At 35.9% G+C, this 20,479-nt stretch overlaps 3 protein-coding genes across 4 annotated transcripts; all 3 read right to left on the bottom strand.

The window, feature by feature from the left end:
* Nucleotides 1-51: 51 nt before the first annotated feature.
* Nucleotides 52-8,755, bottom strand: LOC121784747 (WD repeat-containing protein 7-like). 2 transcript variants are annotated; one of them, XM_042182968.1, is made up of 9 exons: nt 8,470-8,755; nt 4,592-7,279; nt 4,413-4,516; nt 4,016-4,085; nt 2,384-3,181; nt 1,747-1,949; nt 1,220-1,343; nt 735-941; nt 52-471 (listed from the first exon to the last, which is right to left on the bottom strand). In XM_042182968.1, the coding sequence occupies exons 1-9, from the start codon at nt 8,623-8,625 to the stop codon at nt 328-330; spliced, it is 4,494 nt and encodes a 1,497-aa protein (XP_042038902.1). In that variant the 5' UTR covers nt 8,626-8,755; the 3' UTR covers nt 52-327. The 2 variants fall into 2 exon arrangements, 1 of the variants encoding a protein (XP_042038902.1); XR_006046777.1 differs by lacking the exons at nt 52-471; nt 735-941 and having other exon boundaries at nt 1,747-1,957.
* Nucleotides 8,756-9,016: 261 nt separating this feature from the next.
* LOC121783768 lies at nt 9,017-12,591 on the bottom strand. Its single transcript, XM_042181943.1, has 6 exons — nt 12,477-12,591; nt 11,094-11,508; nt 10,615-10,925; nt 10,475-10,522; nt 9,624-10,075; nt 9,017-9,547 (listed from the first exon to the last, which is right to left on the bottom strand). Exons 2-6 carry the CDS (start codon nt 11,351-11,353, stop codon nt 9,272-9,274), a joined length of 1,347 nt encoding a protein of 448 aa, XP_042037877.1. The 5' UTR covers nt 11,354-11,508; nt 12,477-12,591; the 3' UTR covers nt 9,017-9,271.
* A 697-nt stretch (nt 12,592-13,288) lies between these two features.
* Nucleotides 13,289-14,564, bottom strand: LOC121784030 (protein LURP-one-related 17-like). Its single transcript, XM_042182214.1, has 2 exons — nt 14,245-14,564; nt 13,289-13,719 (listed from the first exon to the last, which is right to left on the bottom strand). Exons 1-2 carry the CDS (start codon nt 14,497-14,499, stop codon nt 13,342-13,344), a joined length of 633 nt encoding a protein of 210 aa, XP_042038148.1. The 5' UTR covers nt 14,500-14,564; the 3' UTR covers nt 13,289-13,341.
* Nucleotides 14,565-20,479: the final 5,915 nt, after the last annotated feature.

Below are 20,479 nucleotides of genomic sequence, written 5' to 3'. Positions count from 1 at the left end.
ATCAAAGCCAAAAGGCAATGATCAGATGCAACTGTTTCTCACTTCCATGTATATATCAATCTTACTCGCTATTTTGAGAATCCAATCTATAACAATGCTTATTGGTCTTGAATAGACTTGTCTTACTATTACAGCAATGTGTACACAGTGTATGCATCTCTGAGAGCTATTTTGTTACAACAAAAGAATGAAAACCAAAATTGAGAAGCCTACTTGTTGAGGATCTTTCAGCAAACTAGACACATTTTTGCCATGCTCTCCGTATATCTAAAGCTACAGAGCAGGACCCTGAGAAGATATCTCAGAAAAATGGTCTGTAGCAAGTGTTTACAGCTGGAAGGTGCCAAGCTCATTGGAATGTTGCGAAAGCTTTACTGTTCTCTCGCTAACCCATTCAAGTCTGTAAGACAGGTCGAGATTCTGAACCAGAAGTTTCAACTTGTCCATTTCAGCCAGAGCTTTGTTGCCTCCCTGCAAAACAGATGAACAAAGACAAGTTGGATAAAGGTCCTTCAAAATAGTTCTTGGAGAAATGTAATTTCTCATGAAATGAAGCGTGTGTAAATAGCATAGTCTCTATCAAGAAGACCAACTAAGTTACCATGCAACTTGAATACAAGCATTAAGAACTCAAATAATTATTTGGCTTAGCTTCCATAGTTGTTTAACAGTAAGGGATTATTGAAGGATCTTTTTATGTAGAAAGATGTGAAAAATGGCATAAAAAGAATTACCGGTGAATTGGGGTTTCCATTCTCTCGCAATACACTAGCCATTATACTAGATCTGGTAGTGTTAGGTGAAAATCCCTCCCATGGGGGAACTAATATAAGCTTGCTGTATTGGACGGGAACAAGATTTCGGCTGAGTGTCTCCCACCACACAGATCCGAGGGACCACCATCTAATCATCAAACCATGCTCCGAAAAGGCAACCAGCCCCTGCAAGAAGATTAGAGAAAAAAAAGGAGGGAGTGAGAATAACTTTAATATCAGTAAAAGAAAGGTATATCAAGAATAAATAAGAATTGCAGGGTTTACTTAAGCAAAAGCAAGCAACTGTATTATGTCGTAAATCAGATACCTCTGCTGAAATGGAACTGAAATGAGAAACAAAATCTCTGGTACATTGATATTTTAAATTTTATACAGAAAAATAAGATTTCAATATGGGAAGATGAAGTATGGAATTGAGTGTTAAAACCCAACATAGAGTGTACCTCTCCATCTGGTGAGAAGCTTAAAGCGGATATTCCTGTAGTCATTGCTGATCCCGAGTCTCCTCCAAGCAAACCTGGAAGTCCAGGAGGTCCACTGGCATCCAAGACCTTTATCTTGCTCATGCTACAATCAAAGTAGATCAACATTGTGAACAAACATCGAAATTTCATGATACACTCATCAGGAATATGAAGGCAGCAAAAACATGTATGATATTCTCTTGTTAGCCATTCACCTGTCCAGGTTACGTCTACAAATGGCATGAAATGTTTGACAGTAAATGTGGATCATATAGAGATGGAAAATGCTTTATCTTTGCCTATGCTTATCTACAACAAATAAAGACTTCCTACATAGCTACTCAAACTGAATGCCAATGTAGTTCAACGATGAATGAAAACAGTGGTACACCAGAAAGCAGCCTTGTTAGTTATTCCTAGTTCAAGGATGACCGGGAAGAGTTTTACTTGCATGATATTAGTATCAAGGTAGTGAACTTTGCTCATCGAATATGACAAATTAGTACCTTTGCATGTCATACACCCTAATATTAGCATTTTTAATGTCACCCATTGCATCGCCAACTGCCAGCCGGGTAGATGTATCATTTAGGGCTACCATAGGAAAGACACGTACAACCTCTTTGAGCACCATCATAGAACTTTGGAGGCAACTTCGCCGCATGGTTGAATTGCTGGGATCCATTGTCTGCATAATAAAAACAACCACCTGCAAACCTGTCTAGATGTTAGAACATGTAGAATTACTGTCCTTTCAATCCTATAAATTGTAACATAAACTAACTTTGAGTAGTTCTGATTTGCTCAAACTTTTTTTTTTCTGGAAGTGGTAGGGAAATGGTTAATCAGAAGAAAGAATGATAACATGACCGTCAAAACATAAGTTACAGAAACCCTGGGTTTTGTACTATATTATCTTCTGAGCCACATTAGGAAGAAAAGTTTATTCCAAGAAAATTTTATTGAAACAATGCCATTGGATATTACCCATATATAAATTCAACTCTCTAGCAAGCATTGTTAGCAAGAAAATTTGACACACTGCATTAACGAAAGCAACAAATCAATGGCAATGCTCATGGAAGAAGAAACCTGGAGATCTTAAATCTGACAAGTGAAAATTATAAATTGCTTTCCACACACCTTGTCCAGATACGGAGCTAGGTTCCTTGGAGAACCACGGACCACCCTGATCAAAGTCATGAGGGACACCACATGTACAGGTGAATCAGATGCAGTGGACCAAATTTGGCTCTCTATCACATGTAGAAATCCGGGAATTTCAGCCATTGCCAAACTTGGGAGAAGAATTCCAACTAAAGTCTCTCGAATTTTATGAGGTGCCGCATAGTTTGGTGATGATGCATTAGCTGATGAACTACTGACACACTCGACTTGAAAGAATATGTCTGATATTAGGCGAGGTATTTCAGAACCAAAGCACGCCTTCCAAGTACTCCCTATACCTTCAGCTAAAACCTCAGCTGCCGCAGCACTGTACTTTTCATTTATGGCCATAACTAATTTTACCAGAGGATGAACCACTACTCTGGCAAGTCTTGGTTTGACAAGGCTAGGGTACCAGACAGCCAATGCAGCAGCAACAATTATTTGAGAAGTCATTGCATCCTGAGTTGTTCCTCCAACACATGAAATCCAACCTTGCAATTCATATGATTCCAACCATAATGTTATTTCTGACTCTTCCTCAGTAAAGTCCTCATGAGATTGCATGTTCACTTCAGATATAGGAGAAACTGCAGTTGTATTTCCATGCTCCTTCTCTGATGCTTTATCAGGACATGCGTCAAGACTTACAAACTGAGTGGCTTTCGAACAACAAAGTGGGCGGGGAATAGCTCGTGAGGCGGCACAATGAAATAAAGAGCGAGCAGCCATTTTCACATGTTCAAGCTCACTCTGCCAAAAGCTTACCAAGAGCTGTAGCACAGAGAAAGGCAATCATAAGAATGCTATAATTCACAAAAAAACAATGCAGTACTATTCAAAATTATCCAATTAAATCATTTACTAAGCATATAAGAAATTTACAACCATGATGCAATATGCATTTCACAGAAAGGATCTTGGTTTATTATTTTCAAAATAAAACTAAACTATAGTAGTACAAAAATTGAACTTTTAGGAGTCCGGGAAAGAAGCTGTTTACTTTATCATATCTGTCTTTTTAATCTCGCACACTATGAAGAGTATAGCACTCAGGAATGGGATTAACATACAAGTTTGGGAGAAGGACACCTTGTGGGGAGTCTTAGGGGTTAGAAAGGTGCTTCACATGCATGCCACCAAAACAGGAAGGAGTTAATGACCGAAGATGATACTCCATCTTTTACTGGTAGACCAAACCAATATGTGACAAAGTAATAGTAGTATATTAGTACTGGTCATATCTCTAATTTACACTGACCAGAATTATATTTTTCCATATAAAATAATACTCCCTCCATCCCACTTTAGGAGTCCCGGTTGGAATATTCCATAAATGGTAATAGGCCCCACATTCCACTAACCTTTTTCCCCTCACAGTTTATTATAAAACTAATATATAAAAGTAGGGCCCACATTCCACTATCTCTTTTCACCCACTTTCCTTTACATTTCTTAAAACCCGTGCCGAACTCAAATGGGACTCCTAAAGTGGGACGGATGGAGTAGTACCAAGTTAAAAAGCAACTTATCTTATATATACATGTTTCTCAAACCTTTCAGTAATCAAACAACTGAGCCCATACAGTTTATGATTCAATGTGTTACCTGAAGTGAAGGGGGTCTGATATCCGAAATCTTCTCTGCAAATTTCCGTGTATAAAATGCTGCTAAAGCACTGCAGGTAAGATATGTTAGTCAACATATGCATAAGAATTATGTGATTATAAAAGGCCATAAAGATTAGCTTGTCTTAACTCTCCTAATCAACAATGAAATTAAAATCATTCTCTCTCACAATAACTTGCAGGAAAGTTTTATAGTAGGCTGTGCTCAAGTGATAATCTACCAGATGATTATGGAAAGAAGAAGAAGAAGAGTTCAAGGACTATCACTAACTTATAAAAGGAAATGCTGATATTTAAACAAATTACAAAGTATAGAAAACCTTGAAGATTAATGAAATACATACACATTAGAGAAGAATCGTAATAAACTGCCTTACCCACTTGCAGAAGAACAAGAATGGTTTAGGCTAATTAAATGTTGCGCTAGGGACACCATAGTCAATGATCTCAAGGCAGTGTAGTCAGAAGAAGATCTCCAGAGCTGTAACAAAAGTATATAACGCTGTTTAGATATTGAGTCAGGACATGTGATCAAAATCATCATTTACTAAAGTACCTCTAGAGTTGAAATAGAACCAGGAAATGTTAGTGTCATAGAACCCCGGTCCCCTAATATGCCAGAAGACATATTAAAGGAATCAGGTCTTTTTAGATGCATTTCAGTTATTAGCAAGTAATCGAGGTCCTTATCAACATCCCAAAGGTGCAGAAGTGACAGGCTGAATCGCAGTAGGCATCCTTCAAGTGTTCGAACCCATTCATGATGTTCTGGTGTAACAATAGATGCCCCAGCTGACCTACTCTTCACATTCCTGTGTTGAGGATCATCTTGAGGACTCCTACTTCCAGAAATCTTCACATGCTTCTTTTCAACAAGGTGACTGCCATCCTCAAAAAACTCATTCATAGAGCATAGTGACATCAAAGGAGACAGATCAAAACACAAAGTGGATACACCAGGGAAAGGAGATGAGCTTTTAACTGGGTGCTTCTCAAAGATTCTTGATTGAAACCTTCCTGATTTTGCACTAGCTCCATTCATTATCTTTGATGTTTCTGGAGCATTTTGTTCAGCTTTACTTGCTGTGGATGCTTGAGGAGTAATTCCCTTCCCATGAGCTTTTGGATGAGATTGTGAAAAAATTGTTGGCTCTATCACAGGCGAAACTAAAGAGGAAACTGAAGTATTTCCGTTCATCAAGTTGCTGGACAAAGAGATCTCATTGATGGATTTAAGGAAATGGTCAAACATTGAATGTGCAGCAGCTCCACGAAGAACTCGCTCACGAGCACCTGTCTTTACATCCCAAATGTACAGAATGTCATGCACATCAGGTTTTTCTGAATGATTTGGACAAAGACATGCTATGTAACCTTTTAAACCATCCCACAAGACTTTTGCTGGAAAGTACACATGTCCAGGAAACAATCTCTCCACCCTCAAAGTCTGAAGTGAAACAAGGCATACGCTTAAGTCATCCCCTACAGTTAAAAAGCAATCCCTCCATGGGTATTCAATTTGCGTCGGAGGAAGAATTATTTGTCGTACTGGTGCAACATGTTGGTGCAATACTGCAATGAGATCACCAGATTCAAGATCCCACACACGAACAGTGCAATCCATACTACCTGACAAAAGAACATGGTTTGAACTACATGCTCCAGACCTTCTCACCATCTGATGAGAAGCTAAACACAGCACTGCTCCACTGTGCCCGGAGAGATGGTTCTTCTGTTCATTTGGATCTGCTTCCTGAGATGGATATTGGGTAAGTGACTCCAAAGCTGAGAAGAACATGCGAAACCTAACAATTTCAATGTCACCACTAAAGAACCCATAAACAATTGCGTAAGGTGCTGGATAATTTTCAGATATAACCATGGAAGAAGATACTAGTTCCCCTCCTTGTTGATGAGTAACATAACTTGAATATATACTATCCCTCTCATTTGGAGATGCCGCACTATTCTCCGGTGTAGTCATCTCATAACTCATAATAGATCCCTCATCGATAACATTATGATATAGGCCATCAGTTTTTGACAAAGAGAAGTCCAAAGCTAAATCATCATAAAAATCACCTTCGGCAAGCATTTCGTACTTTAATGGGGAATCCTGATAATTATCACGTTTTACAGGTGAAGGCCATATAGTAACATAAGGTCTCCAGAACTTATGCATCTTGACATGAAAGCAATTTGACTCAACACGAAATACATACTTACTCAAAGGTATGAAAGAAAAGCATAGTCTCATGTCGGAAGGATGCAATACAGCAGGAATAACAGATAAAAGATCATACTTGAATATACCATTCAAGAACGAGATCCTGTATATAACAGCCGCCCCCGTGTTATTCCAAACTACAAATTCTTCCACAAAATCATTACTAGAGATACTGGTATCATCCTTTAGGAATATGCCACCCGTCACATATAGCTTGTCTTGGAAACACAATTGATCAACTGTGAAAGATATCTTGCCAATGACAATTCCGTTATGTGCTTGCCTAAATGTGCAATATGTTCTATGCACAAGGGCCAAAACATAACCCCATTTGGCAAAGGCCATAAGCGATTCCCTCTCTTTGGATTCATCTGCCCAGTCCATCACTTCTAAATTTGAGGAATCATTTGACACAACAGGGACATTTTGCCCCTTTAGGTCAGAGTCCTTCAATATTGGTAAACATAGTACCTTACCAAACACATCAATGATCATCACCGACTGTGACTCCATATCTTCTGAGGTAATTACTACAGCAGTGGACTTTAAAGGTCCAATACACACATTCCCATGGAATACTGTTTGGACAACTGCAAGAGTAAACGAGTCTACAATTACAACTGTACATTTCAAAGGATTTGGATTTTGCACCTCTGTATCTGCCAAAGACTCGTGTCCTTCATCCGAAACAGCTGATGGATGTTCTTTGTTGACAAAAGTGCAGGTAATACAAACATATCTCTTGTTGTTGGGCAATGTCCTAATCATGAATGGGCTTCCTGTCCAAGGAGGAAGTTTCCTTCTCCGTCTGCAGTGTCCGTTTGCTCTGCTCCAGACACATAATACACCATCACTACTAGCACTGATTAGTGCACCACATTTAACTGGATTAGGATGCAACAGCTCATCACTAGAACTAGTAAAAGTTCCATTTTCATGTTGCTCAAGGGGAAAACAAATCCCTAGATCAGCTATTGGAGCGGCATGACCACACAACATCGCTACTGGTCTGATCTCCTGATCCACAAACGTGCATTATAATAATAACAAGTGGTCAGAATAATATAAGTTTTAAATAATATTACTGTTGTGGGTAAGAGAAATAGACTACATGTCTAGATGTATAGAAGATTAAAAGTAATGAACCATCCACTACAATAGATGCAAGAGAAGTCCATCTCCTCAAGAAAAGAGCTTGAATGTGGGGTGGTTAAAGTAAAATTGTGATACAAGTTCTTTATTTATTATTAGTGTTACCTTACATTTCCCTTATTGGATAATCTGGATTGTGAAAATGATACATATGAAGTTGATTATGCAAAAAATTGACCAGATGTGATTAATATAGTAAGAAATTTGGCATTTTTCATGATCCTTCAGAATGTGGCATGGAACATAAGCACACTTGTTCAAACCTGATATACTAGTATGTGCCAGCCTTACTCTACAGACCATTAACTTTCTGTTTCTAAGATAAGAAACTTGAGGTGCCAACTGGTGTAGTTGACAATCATGCCTTATTTTCTAAAATCTAAGTCTGCATGCTTTAGTAGCAGGTTTGCAACTGAACTATAGAGGGGTAAACACTAAAGAACAAGTGGATTCATGATCTCAATACAGAAGGAAAGAGATTGTTGCTACTACTGAACATGAACGTGCAGGTTCATTATAGCTGGTAAAGGCAGAAAAATGACAAATCTTCACTACAGAAACTAGCATATATCTTCCCCAATTCCAAAACCAACACCTTAAGAATAAAAAATATCTAACTCAATGTATCGATAAGCCAAGCAATGCAATACCAGTGTTAGCTATTTCAAACTCACATATTTGAATTAAAAACGTATACAAGGATATATGTAAAAAGAATCCCAAGTTTCACCTTTAAGCCCTGAAATTCATCATCTTGCAGACATCATTCATAATAACCAGAAGTGGTAACACAGAAATAGCCCTCTGTTCACCTCCATTCAAGTTTCAACTACACATCTCTAAACAAGGAGCTCACTAATTTACGTCTTCTCATTATTCAAACATTAAGATCAAGCAAAAGCTCTCAAATTTAAGCTAGCTCGACTATAATCCATGTAAACTTTTCAGACAAGAAAAACGCCATAGATTAAGGCAATAACACAAGAAATTCAACGCATTCACCCGACTACGGAATGCAGGAACAAAAATTGAATTGAAAATTGAACTTCAAGTACCGGTTTTGCAAGGGAGGAATTGAGGTTCCACCAGATGATGGAGCCATCTGATCCGCCGGTGTAAAGAGTCGGCGGGTCGTGGAGTGCGGCGACGGCGGTTACTTGGTGAACCGGCGGTGAGCCCGACCATATACAGGCCACCGATTTACACTTCATCGGCTACAGAATCAGAGAACCGGTCCAGACCGGGCGGAGGGGAAGGGATCACAGTGATTAGTTGGAATCGGAAGTTGGGATTATTTTATTTCACCAATTTATATAGGAGTATTTGGTTTTTTCTCTCAAGATTTATTGTTTCAGTGTAATTATGCAAATCGCAATTTATATTCAGTTTAAAAGGGTAAATCTCACTTATTACTTATTAGATTACTTATAGCAATATTAACTCTTATATACATGTAAAAGTACTATTTTTGGAAAATTTGCATTTATAACTCCGTATTATTCTAAAACAAATTACACAGGTTGAATTTGTTGGTTGGTACACATGATGATTTATAAGCAATAACTGATTATTCTAAAACAAAGGATTTGAGGCACTGAAATGTAACAAACAAAAACTGGAATTCAGCAGTTATTTGATGACTAAAACAGCCTACACATACAATAATACATTGCAGCATTATGGCTGCACTTCCTGAACTGAAGTATCAACTTGGCTCAAAGAACCCACAAATGAATGAATAAGAAAACTAGGCTACAGAAATTAAGGGGCCATTCGAAGCGTGCCTGCATCGCACAGAAATAGCATTTCGAAGCATAGCAGGAGATATAGTTCAGGCTCGAATAACCGTGTTTCTCGTTAGCTGTCAGGTTCGCTTGGGCACTGGCGACTCCAATTCCCAGAACCTGCTTTGCGCTCTCCCCGCTTCCTCTTATTCTTAGGGAAATGTATCTGTGAGGTTAGACATGACTTCAAAGTGTTTGCCTCTACAGCCAAAACGGAGGCCTTGCTATTGCTCTCTTCCTCTCCACTGTGTTCCGCGTCCTGAGCCTTGTCAGCGGATTGGTTGTGGCTGTCTTTGAAGGCGCCCTCAACTTCAGCTGCCTCGTTTTGTACGAGGATGTTGTCCACAATCTGAATGAAACCAACATAGTTTTTGTTAGGAAACAAGCAAAGCAACATGATGATGGAAGAGTGCATTTTGTCTTACCTTTTCAGATGAGTCTCCGATTTGGGCTTGATGTTGTGTGACATCTATGGAGGACAGAAGCCCAACGGTGCTTTCAATGATATCAGGAATCGCGATAGGCTCTCCAAAGCTAGAAACTTCTGGACTGTCGGGTAAAACAAAATCCCCGATATCATAGACCCCTATATACGGAGATGATGCATACATGCCCCCAGCAGAGACCGTATCTCCATTGCAAGCAGAGAATGTAGGGCTACGTACATCACCTCCCATAAGTTGGCTCAAGTTCTCAGAGGAAGAAAACCTGCTAGCGTTATTTATCAGCACTACATCAAGTTGAGTCCTCAACCTATGAACCCGGGTATGCACAAGCTCGATTTTCCTGAGGATATGCTCTAAGATATTATCATTTTCTTCATGAAATGAATAATCATCGTCAAGGCCAAACTCATCACGGTTTCCCGTATGCTTGTCTGCACAAAGCAAATAAAGTTACATATTATCTTCGTCTAGCATGATAATCGAACATACGTTCTCTCTAACGATATCATGACCAAGAAATTATCGTCATCATCATTATCAATCCATTACTTTTACCCAATATGTGAAACAAAATAATAGAGATCACAGTTAAAAAGAATAATGGCAGCTTCATGACCAAGAAATTATCGTCGTCATCATCATCAATCATCAACAATTATCATTGTTGTAGTTGTTATCATTTCTTTTTACCCCTTCTGCACCATCACCAACCTAAAGATGTTTAAAAACCAACATACCCAAATTGCCAATATATCTGTAAATATATAGGAGTATTAAGAAAGCAAAAATTATTAGCTTGTTTGGGATTTCATCAAACATGAATGAGTTACCATTATTCTCCCATGTAGGAACTCCATCCAGATCAGGCCTCTTATTTTCTGCAGTAAGAGTTATCAGTTGAATGGTTTCTTTGTAGTAATATATAAGAATAACAAGTGTGAATAACATAGCATAAGAAAGAAGATCGAACCTCGCTCAGAGAAAAGGATATGATTTGACATGTATGATGTAATATCAATTGTATTCTCCACTCTTTTTCTTTTCCTCCTCTTCATCGGCCTTCTTCTGTGACGTTGAAGCGGAAATGGCAGTGACTTTGATCCCAACTGTTCCACTGTTTTTTTATCTAATGACATATGTTTCCCACGGTCAATTACAGAAACCTCTCTGGCATATTTTGATGCTTGTGACTCAAACTCCTTTATTCTCAGCTCTGCCCATTTGCATCGCCACATTATCGGATGTATGAAGTTTCTCCAATGAGCAGTCATTTTTTTCTTCCTGAGTAAATAATAAACAGAATGAGCTTCATCTGTGTCTAGCACACGGAAATGAACACAATTGACATTATTACCACTTACACGAAATACATCACCAAGAACTGCTCATAAACTTGTTCTTGCAATGCACACACGCAAAAATCTAAAATGTGCAACTAACAAACCAAACCTTATTGGGAAGACGGTGCCAAATCCATCACACGCAGGAGCCAAATAAATGTCAGGAATTAACTTTGATTCAACTTCAGCATCACTCAAACTAGAACCGTTCTCATTTCCAGAAATTGTGTCGGCAAATGAGCTTGAATATTCAGTGGCATCAGGGTCCTCTTTGGCCTCCACCTTGAGGTCCCTGCTTCGCGAAAGTTCAAGTATATCAACAGAAACATCCTCTGCATTCTTCAAAGATCCATAACTGCCAGCCAACATTTTCTAGATGTTCCTATACTTGTGCAGTTCAAGCCATTATCACCAAGATCTTGAACTGCTCTCTTAACTTTTTGTACATTATAATAAAATCGGCTCCGTCAAAGCTCATTACTATACAGCATATTCTGTTCTCTTGTCCTCCATAATATACACACCTAAAATCATGAACATGTAGTTTAGTCACAACATACATTTGTTATATATGTGTAGAAGTTGTCGAGCATCTCAGCTGGTCTCAAGGGAGAATTAGGCTCAAAAAACTTCAGATTATTCAAAAAACACAAAGTAGGATATAGTAATAATCAACATGTTAATGGTAACAAATAATTTTCTTCACCAACTATATCTAAGAGTTACATTGACTTGTCAAAAGGCCAGTAATCTTATTTCACTTCAAGCCTCCAGTACATCTTCGAGTCTAATATTTACAAGTAGTAAAAAATAATTTGCAGCCCAATGGTAAAGGGTATTCATTTCAACATAGAAAAGAGCACAAATAAAAGAAATACAAAGTGTCCTATGATTCTACTTACATTCAAAATTTATCACATATAAATCACACAACACACAGCAAACCAAACCATCAAAAGATTTTAGCATATTGAAAGGTTAATCACCAATTCAAACAATCCACAATCCCATCTAATTATTAAACATCTGAATTGCTAAATCTTGACTCTACTAACTAATCCCAACCAAAAACTCTGCTAATTATATCAAGTTTTAGCTCAGCAAAATTACTCAAAAAGAATCACAATGAAACCATAATTAAACCAATTACACAAAAAAATAAAAATGAATTCTTTCTAATCATAAGAAAATGGCAGATGTAACTAAAAAAAGAATCTTTTAAACTGGAAAGTAGAGATCAAGTTCATGAAATAACAGGATGGCATAATCAAACCAATAACTAATTAAACAAGGAGCTCAACACAAATTAAAAAAAAGAAGTTATACAATGAAGGAAATGCAGCTCCCACATAAAAGAGACACCCCAAATTACCACCCAAAACCTTAAAAATTCAAGAAGATAATTGAACAAGAAAAAGGAAGAAGATACATAAAACACTCCTGTGCATCTTAAGTAAGCAATAAAAAACAAAAAGAAGTTATGAAATGGCACTTAGTGATGAAAGAGAAGCAGCCCAGGTAGAAGACATGCATGAAAAGGGTGAAGAGAGAGGCCTGCGCAGAAATGGTGGGAGGTTGGCGGCGACTACACGAGCGGCGTATGGTTTTGAGTGTGCAACAACAACTCAACGTTTTGTGTTTTCATCGTGTTTATATATTTTTTAATTTTATTAATATTTTATTTTATGATATGATTGTAATTCTATGACCTAAAGTTAGTTGCATCCGCAGTTTCTTCTTCCTGCTTAAAAACGCTTGTTTCATTTTACCGCTTTCTCGCTTCCTAGCTAAAAACGCACTCCAATTTTTACCCACGTATCTTACAAAAAAATATTTATTTTGAAAGATAAAACAAACTTTAAGTAAAAAAAATTGTTGCAATAACAAATTTTATGATACTGATAATAATAAGCATAAAAATGAAACAATTATTTCTTATTCACTTTTTTGTAAGTGGACTCATTAATCGTAATGGACTATATATACTTCCGCTATTAAAGTCCAATTAAAAAAAAGCCCAAAAGTTTAATCCAAGATAAATGGACCCGCGGGCTTAAGACAGAAGATAATTATAAATATTTTTTTGAACACATGTGATTCTATTTCTATACATAAGGCATAATTTTTTTTTCCACAAATTCTTATTGAAGAAATAATAAAAATATCACTCCATTTTATTCCAACAATCTCTAAATTAAAGAATTACCTACTATTATTATTATTATTACTATTATTTTGTAAAAGGGAAAGTTTGTGTAGTCTATAAATTTCAGATGAGGTTCAATTGATATGGAACATTTGAACTAATAATAGTGAAAATAGATGAACAAAACTTGTATTGATTTGTGTCCCCAACTTTAAGAGTACATCTGGTCAAGTAATAACACAATAGTCATGGCAAATCTGCAGAGGAAACCTGGCTTAGTGACTAAATCAAAGACCTCTAAACCAAAAGATGCACCTTTGGACATGGCTTCTTTCTTCTTAATCTCTGCAACTGCTCTCCCCGATTCTCCCAAAATCTTACACGATCGATGTCTGAATGAGCCTTCAACCACATACATGCATCTCTTTTCCGACATCCCACAGTAAATATAGGCTAACACATCATCCACTTTTGTCTGCCTCAGACTCATATTTTTCCTCGCATAAAACATAGGTTTCTGCGATTCGTTGTTGCTGTGTTTGCAGACATCTCCTTCGTAGACAAGCCAGTAGTCCAATAGGCCTAGCTTCTGCAGATTATCAAAATAAAGTTTAATTAATTACAACTCCAAGTAGATAATGAACTTTATTAGTGTATGTGATTTATTTTACATGCAAGATTTAGTTTTACACATGCAATCATGGGCAATTCACTTTTAAGGATTAAACTAAATAGATACTCCCATTCAACTTAACTAGTACCATTCCATGTGTCATTATGTCTAATTTTGTCATTTCGTTATAAACTAATGTACATAAAAATAGAACTCATATTCAATTAGAATAACTTGTTTCACACTATACATTCATTCACATTTCTTAAAATCCGATCTCCCTAAATGCATAATGTGTATTGGCATACGGATTGAGATGTCACATTTGACTTGAAATGTTTCCATTTTGACAGTCTACTCCATTCGTCTCTCTCGTTTGGGATTGGCATGAGTTTTAAGAAATATGACAAAATTTAAATTTTGGGATGCGACAATTTCCAATATGGTTTGAGCTAAATTTTGTAAATAAATTCATATCCAATTGAAAAAAAAGTAGTATACCTTGCGGCGGCAGATGGTGAAAATGGGATTGCCGGAACCGTCCATAAGGACGGTATGATCGGGTCGACAACTGTAGTTGTCGACCCGATAGGCCAAACGGCCGTCGGAGCCGATGACGGTGAAGCCGCTGCAGCTGTAAAGGAGCGATTTTGTCCAAACTGTTAGAGAAGTGGATGCTTCACCGCTGTCTTCTTTATCTCTCTCATCGTGATAGTGGTGAACTGTTCTTGACTTGGATTTCGATGAGAAGAGCATATTTTCTTTGTTATGTGTGTGTGTGTGTGGAAGTGAAAAATCGAGTTGTGATATCTGCCTATATATTGGATTTGGATGTGATGAGAGCGAGCGAGAGCATGTGGTTGTGTGTAAAGGTACACGCTTTTTACTGTATATAAGGGCGAACTATTTATAACCTTTTCCGTTAAATTCTTTTAACGAACTTAATTGAATAAAATACAAATTAAGAAATGGTGGATTATGTTTTTAAAAATGGAAGAAACTATTATTTTAGATATATCAAAATTTTAAAAAAAAAGCAGAACTATTAAATTATTATAATAAAATTTTAAAAACTATGAATGAGTAATGACTATTTTGATACTATTAGTAATGAAGCAGTTTGCTTGCTTCCGGGAGACCGAGCAATATATTGCTAATTTAATCCAACTTTCCTTATAAAAGTGATGAGAAAGTACTGATAACAATGGCCCTTGAGAAAAAGAAAAGTTGATAACGATCTCCAATATAAGAAAATCTTGTTTAATCATTTTTGTAATACCTAAATCACGTCATGCGCGTAAGTTTTATGTTATGTGTCTCTCCAACACCTAATAGAATTAAATTGAATGCTAGTAGGAGTACTATTTTTCCTTATCAACAATACAAATTAATTTTTAATCACTATGAACAGAAAGTAATTATTTGGTCCACTCTATTGTATACAGGTAGGTATTCAATAATTTAATTAAATTCATCTTCCCTTTGACGTGGGAGCTTTCATCACACTTCCAAAAGAGCAAAGAAAGATGGAAAGTGCCAAATCAAAAATCTCAAAAGCAAGATCCTTGCCCTATTTAGGCAATCAATACACCAAAATCAGACAAAATTGAAGGTAAAACTCTTGATGAAGTCCCATTAAATTAGATTATCTTAATATTCCCTCCATATTATTCTCTGCATTATATCCACTTAGATAAGAACACGTGCATATTTGGCGTTAGGGACTATACGCCTTTGGCCTACTCATTGTATTTGGTCTCATAATGTATCATTACTTTTTTTTCCCTTTTATTATCATTACTTTTTTCAATTTTCATGTGGGTGTCGTGTGTGATTCAAGAACTGACACTGGCCGACCACGTTGAATTCAATGGATAGCAATGATGAATATCCACTCTCTCAAAAAATAAATAAAATTGACTGAATAGTGTATCTTGAATTCTTGATTGATGAGGTATTTAATTAAATTAACACTGTTTCTGAACAAAATATACTCCCTCAAATGCTAAAACTTTATTCCGATCCACTGAGTTTTGATTGTTGAATGTTAAAAATAAAACAATTGGCATTGCATAAAACGAGTAATTATATGGTAAATTGTGATATTTATTGCTATTTTATGCCGTTATATAATATGAAAATGGTTTCCAAGTGGTGCATGTGTAAAATATTTTAGTTTATGACATAATACTATAAAATATTGATTGAGCCTAGTTCAAGTAGCAATAAGTTGAAGCATTACAAGACTCGTTTAAACTAGACTTTTTATTTGTTTGACTTCGTTGACGCGGCGGGAATTTCCCCCACTTATTCAATTATGAGATCGCTGATTCCTTTAGGTACCAAACGATTTTCCACTCCTATTGTGTATTGACTCAAAATCTTTGCTTTTTTCAAAATATTAATGCCACATTTTACATCACTTCCAAGAATAATAATAACAGTAATAAGTATAATGGAACAGGGCAATGGAGGCGTCAAAACTGCGACGCCGATTTTTCGCCGACGCCGGTTCTGACGCCGAACCATTGCGACCGACGTCGGTGAAATCGGCGTCAATTTCGGCGTGCCCATGCCGATTCGTGTGGTGACGCCGGTTCTAACGCCGATCCTCACGGCGCCATTGTAGGCCCCGGATCGGCGTCAGAATTTAATTTTTAATAATTTTTTTTTTCGAAAACACTATATATACGCGCTTTGAACGTCATTTTCATTCGCACCACTTGTTTTAACGAGTACTCTCTCTATCTTTCTTTCTGTACAAGATCAATAACGAGCAATGGAGAACAACTATGAAGGTACTCCAGTGACTCCCGGGGGATGGTCTCAGACTCCCCCGACTCCCGGAGTAGGGTCTCAGACTCCCCCGACTCCCGGGGTAGGGTCCCAGAATTTCCCGGCTCCTGGGGAAGGTGGTTGGCCTCCGATGACCGGGTACTACAACATGTACCCGTGGCAGCAGATGATGCCGGGGTGGGCACCCGGCATGCAGCCCCCTAAATTAAATTATATAATTGTTATTAGTGATGTGGATAGTTAGTGGGAAGGCTATGTGAGGGCTATTTGATGTCCAGCTGATGTGGTAGGAGAATTTTAGTGCTGATGATGTGGCAGTGTGAAGGCTATGTGAGGACTATGTGAAGTCCGGTCTCATTGTGGATGCTCTTATGTGGTTATCACTAACCAATTTTGTATATCTTGTATGAAGTCAGAGAACGAAAAATTACAACATTAGAATTTGAAAATAAAAATAAAAACAAAAACGGAAAAGGCCAGAAACTCACGAACTTTAAATAAGCTAAAGTTGATATCCGCATATATTGATGAGCGTCTTTATGGGCCTATTTTCTTTAGCTTAATATTTGAGTTTGTGTACTATATAATAGTAGCAGTAGTTTTTGTGGGCCTTTTTTCTTCAATGGACCTTAATAATGAATGCACTGTTATCATCTGGGCCTTGGGATGCCAAAATTACAACTTCTTTGAAATGCCAACTTCAAAAAAATTAAAATTAAAATAAAAAAAGGGGTATTTACTTAATTTTCAATATTTGCTGATTTTTCATCAAAATTATCATTTTTTAATCAAAATGTATAGTTTTGAATTATTCTAATTATTTGCCTAAAATTAATTATCTTTAAATTGAAGCTGACCTATTCATCAGAAGTGCCAGTGTGACAAAAGTGGTTAGTATTAAAACGATGTCGTTTAAGTAGAAGAAAGTAATTTATCCGTAAATACACGAACCTTCGATGAATGAACCAGAAATAAAACCTCAAAATTTATATTTTCATGCAAATGACCCTAAAAAGAATTAGGGCGATTCTGTTGACAATCCCTTATTTAATCACTATAGTTCCCAAAGTTAACTATAAAATATGCAACATTTCATTAGATGTTATGGCCTTGCAGCCCACTACTTAATTCTATATGATGTAGAACAGTTGAAAAAGAAGCTCTAGAAATCTAATTCTTCAACCGCCTTCAAATTTAATTGGATAGGAAATATGTTTTTAAAGTTTATTAATTAGAAGTATAAAGTTCTACTTATTTGGTTTCCATTTATTCTTTCTCTCTTTTTCTACAATGAGCAGGGTAGAGTTTTTTTTTTTTTGTTAGGAGATTTGTTTATGTATTGAGGTCTAACAAAATAAAAAGGCAGTATTCAACAAATACATACATCACTTTATTATATATGTATATTTCTATTGAAAACAAATCTATATTTTACTATGCATATTAGTGTCATTATCATGGACTGCTCTCTCACTCTTTTGTCTGCCACATTGGATTGTAAGGCATACCTATTACCACATGTCTCTGTTTTATGGTTCCCAATATCCAACTTCTATTTACCCCCTATATACAAGTAATTCTTTAATACTTATTATAAGATGCAAAAGGCTCATTTTTTTTCTTGGGGTTATTAAACCAATCCACCACCAATGATTAATCAATCAAACTGCATAGACTTTCGGATCCATCCTATATTTATTTTACTATTGAATGTGACTTTATTAAATAATTTTTTTCTTAGTAGTGGGATAATGGGATTTGGCCTCTTGTGACGTTTTCATTGAAATCATTATCATTCTTTAACATATAAAGATAGCACTTAAGCCACCCTAAAAAAGGGAATAATGTATAGTTAACTGCATGTGTTTCCTGGGACTGAAGTCTTGATTTCATATTTGTCTATACCATTATCGATATATATAGTTTATTGAGAAATATTCATTTTATTAACATGAATGGTTGTGAAAAACAATGACTATATATTTATGTGGAGGAAAAAATAGGGGGAGAAACTGATCATTGCCATACTACTTTTCTTCGAAATATTTCGCTAAGATATTTATGTTGGAAACCGCGTTAGCCCACACCTTTGTTATGGATAATTGAGAGCAAAATTAATTACTCTTTTAAAGTTGGGGACACAAATCAATATTAACCCATATGTCAAAGTTTTGATCATCTATTTATCAAAGTTATATTAAGATGTTATTTACTTATAAGTACGCGATACGACATTTCATAGAGAATAAATGTCAATTAATTATTAATATATCCAAAGTCCTATACCAATCCCCACAATTACCGATTTTCCAACAAGTAAGAAAAGAGTAAAGGCCAAAATTGGTCCTGAACATATAGCCATTTTACGATTTTGGTCCTAAACATTATCTTTTGGATTTTTTGGTCCTGCACATATGGACATTTGATCATTTTGGTCCTCCGTCAATATTTCCGTTAAAAACTAACGGTCAACATTATCTTTTTGATCATTTTGGTCCTGCACATATGGACATTTGATCATTTTGGTCCTGCACATATGAAATTTTGATCATTTTGGTCCTCCGTCAACATTTTCGTTAAAAACTAACGGTCAACGGCCGATTTTTGACTAAAACAATGGGTTGGGTCGGGTCGGGTTTGGGTTACACGTTAAGAAAAAAATAATATTTTCTTAAAATCTAAGCATAATATTTTCGTTAAAATCTAAGCATAATATTCTTAAAAAATTAATTAATATTTTTTAATTAATAAAATTAAAGTATAGTATTTTTTAATTAATTTTTTCATGAATTTGAAGAAAATATTATGCTTAGATTTTATTAAAAATAATTTTTTAATTATTTAATTTTATTATATAGATTTAATATTAGTATACTTTAATTTTATTATTTTGACTAAAAAATGATTATTTTAATTTGATAATTTTTTATTTTATCGTGTAATATCATGTTTAAATCGTATAATAACATCATGTTTTAGTCGTTATAATATTTTTAATCAACAAAAATAACTAAAAATTAAAGTTTTATAATTTTTTAATTAATAAAAAATAATTATTTTTTTTCTTAACGTGTAACCCAAACCCGACCCAAACACGACCCGACCCAACCCATTGTTTTAGTCAAAAATCGGCCGTTGACCGTTAGTTTTTAACGAAAATGTTGACGGAGGACCAAAATGATCAAAATTCCATATGTGCAGGACCAAAATGATCAAATGTCCATATGTGCAGGACCAAAAAATCCAAAAGATAATGTTGACCGTTAGTTTTTAACGAAAATGTTGACGGAGGACCAAAATGATCAAATTTCCATATGTTCAGGACCAAAATGATCAAATGGCCATATGTGCAGGACCAAAAAATCCAAAAGATAATGTTTAAGACTAAAATCGTAAAATGACTATATGTTCAGGACCAATTTTGGCCTTTACTCGTAAGAAAAATAGCATAATTGTAAATAGTGAATTTCTTATAAAATCTTGTTCATAGTCTTAATTATGTAATTAAAGTTGGTGAACATTTTCAAATTTTCTTTAGTTTTGCGTGGATGACCAATATTCATGGTTAGATCAACCTACATACTGTGTCAGGTCAACCCCATGCACTATCATTCTCTTCTAACTTATACTCAAACGTAACACTAAATTTTCAAAAAAAAAGGAAGAAAAATAAACACGCACACACACAGTAAATGGCATTGAATTAAAATTTATGAATATATACATAGGTGATGTTCTAAAACTAATAATCAAAGGACAATCAATTTTGAGTTTATTATTGGAACTTTTTTTTTGTTTAAAGCCGCGGTGAGACAAATTACTACTCTTTGGTGGATTATGATTGACGAGAGTGCCCTTGCACTCATGCACGTGTCCAACTCATTTGCTTCTATTTTATTGTTTATAAATGATTTTAGATACGTAGAACATCTGTATATAT

This window comes from Salvia splendens, chromosome 21 (assembly GCF_004379255.2).
Source record: "Salvia splendens isolate huo1 chromosome 21, SspV2, whole genome shotgun sequence".
In the NCBI taxonomy this organism is placed as follows: domain Eukaryota; kingdom Viridiplantae; phylum Streptophyta; class Magnoliopsida; order Lamiales; family Lamiaceae; genus Salvia; species Salvia splendens.
Note: the sequence above shows the minus strand (reverse complement) of the source record. Positions and strands in the feature narration are given on the sequence as shown.

What these genes read in the sequence shown, in the direction of transcription:
- LOC121783768 (XM_042181943.1), bottom strand. Translation starts at nt 11,353, where the DNA reads ATGTTGGCTGGCAGTTATGGATCTTTGAAGAATGCAGAGGATGTTTCT. An exon ending in GGCACCGTCTTCCCAATAAG is followed by an intron (nt 10,926 to 11,093) that starts GTTTGGTTTGTT and finishes TTATTTACTCAG; the next exon opens with GAAGAAAAAAATGACTGCTC. An exon ending in TATCCTTTTCTCTGAGCGAG is followed by an intron (nt 10,523 to 10,614) that starts GTTCGATCTTCT and finishes CTCTTACTGCAG; the next exon opens with AAAATAAGAGGCCTGATCTG.
- LOC121784030 (XM_042182214.1), bottom strand. Translation starts at nt 14,499, where the DNA reads ATGCTCTTCTCATCGAAATCCAAGTCAAGAACAGTTCACCACTATCAC. An exon ending in TCACCATCTGCCGCCGCAAG is followed by an intron (nt 13,720 to 14,244) that starts GTATACTACTTT and finishes GATAATCTGCAG; the next exon opens with AAGCTAGGCCTATTGGACTA.
- LOC121784747 (XM_042182968.1), bottom strand. Translation starts at nt 8,625, where the DNA reads ATGAAGTGTAAATCGGTGGCCTGTATATGGTCGGGCTCACCGCCGGTT. An exon ending in TCAGACCCCCTTCACTTCAG is followed by an intron (nt 3,182 to 4,015) that starts GTAACACATTGA and finishes TCTGTGCTACAG; the next exon opens with CTCTTGGTAAGCTTTTGGCA. An exon ending in TAGCTCCGTATCTGGACAAG is followed by an intron (nt 1,950 to 2,383) that starts GTGTGTGGAAAG and finishes ACAGGTTTGCAG; the next exon opens with GTGGTTGTTTTTATTATGCA.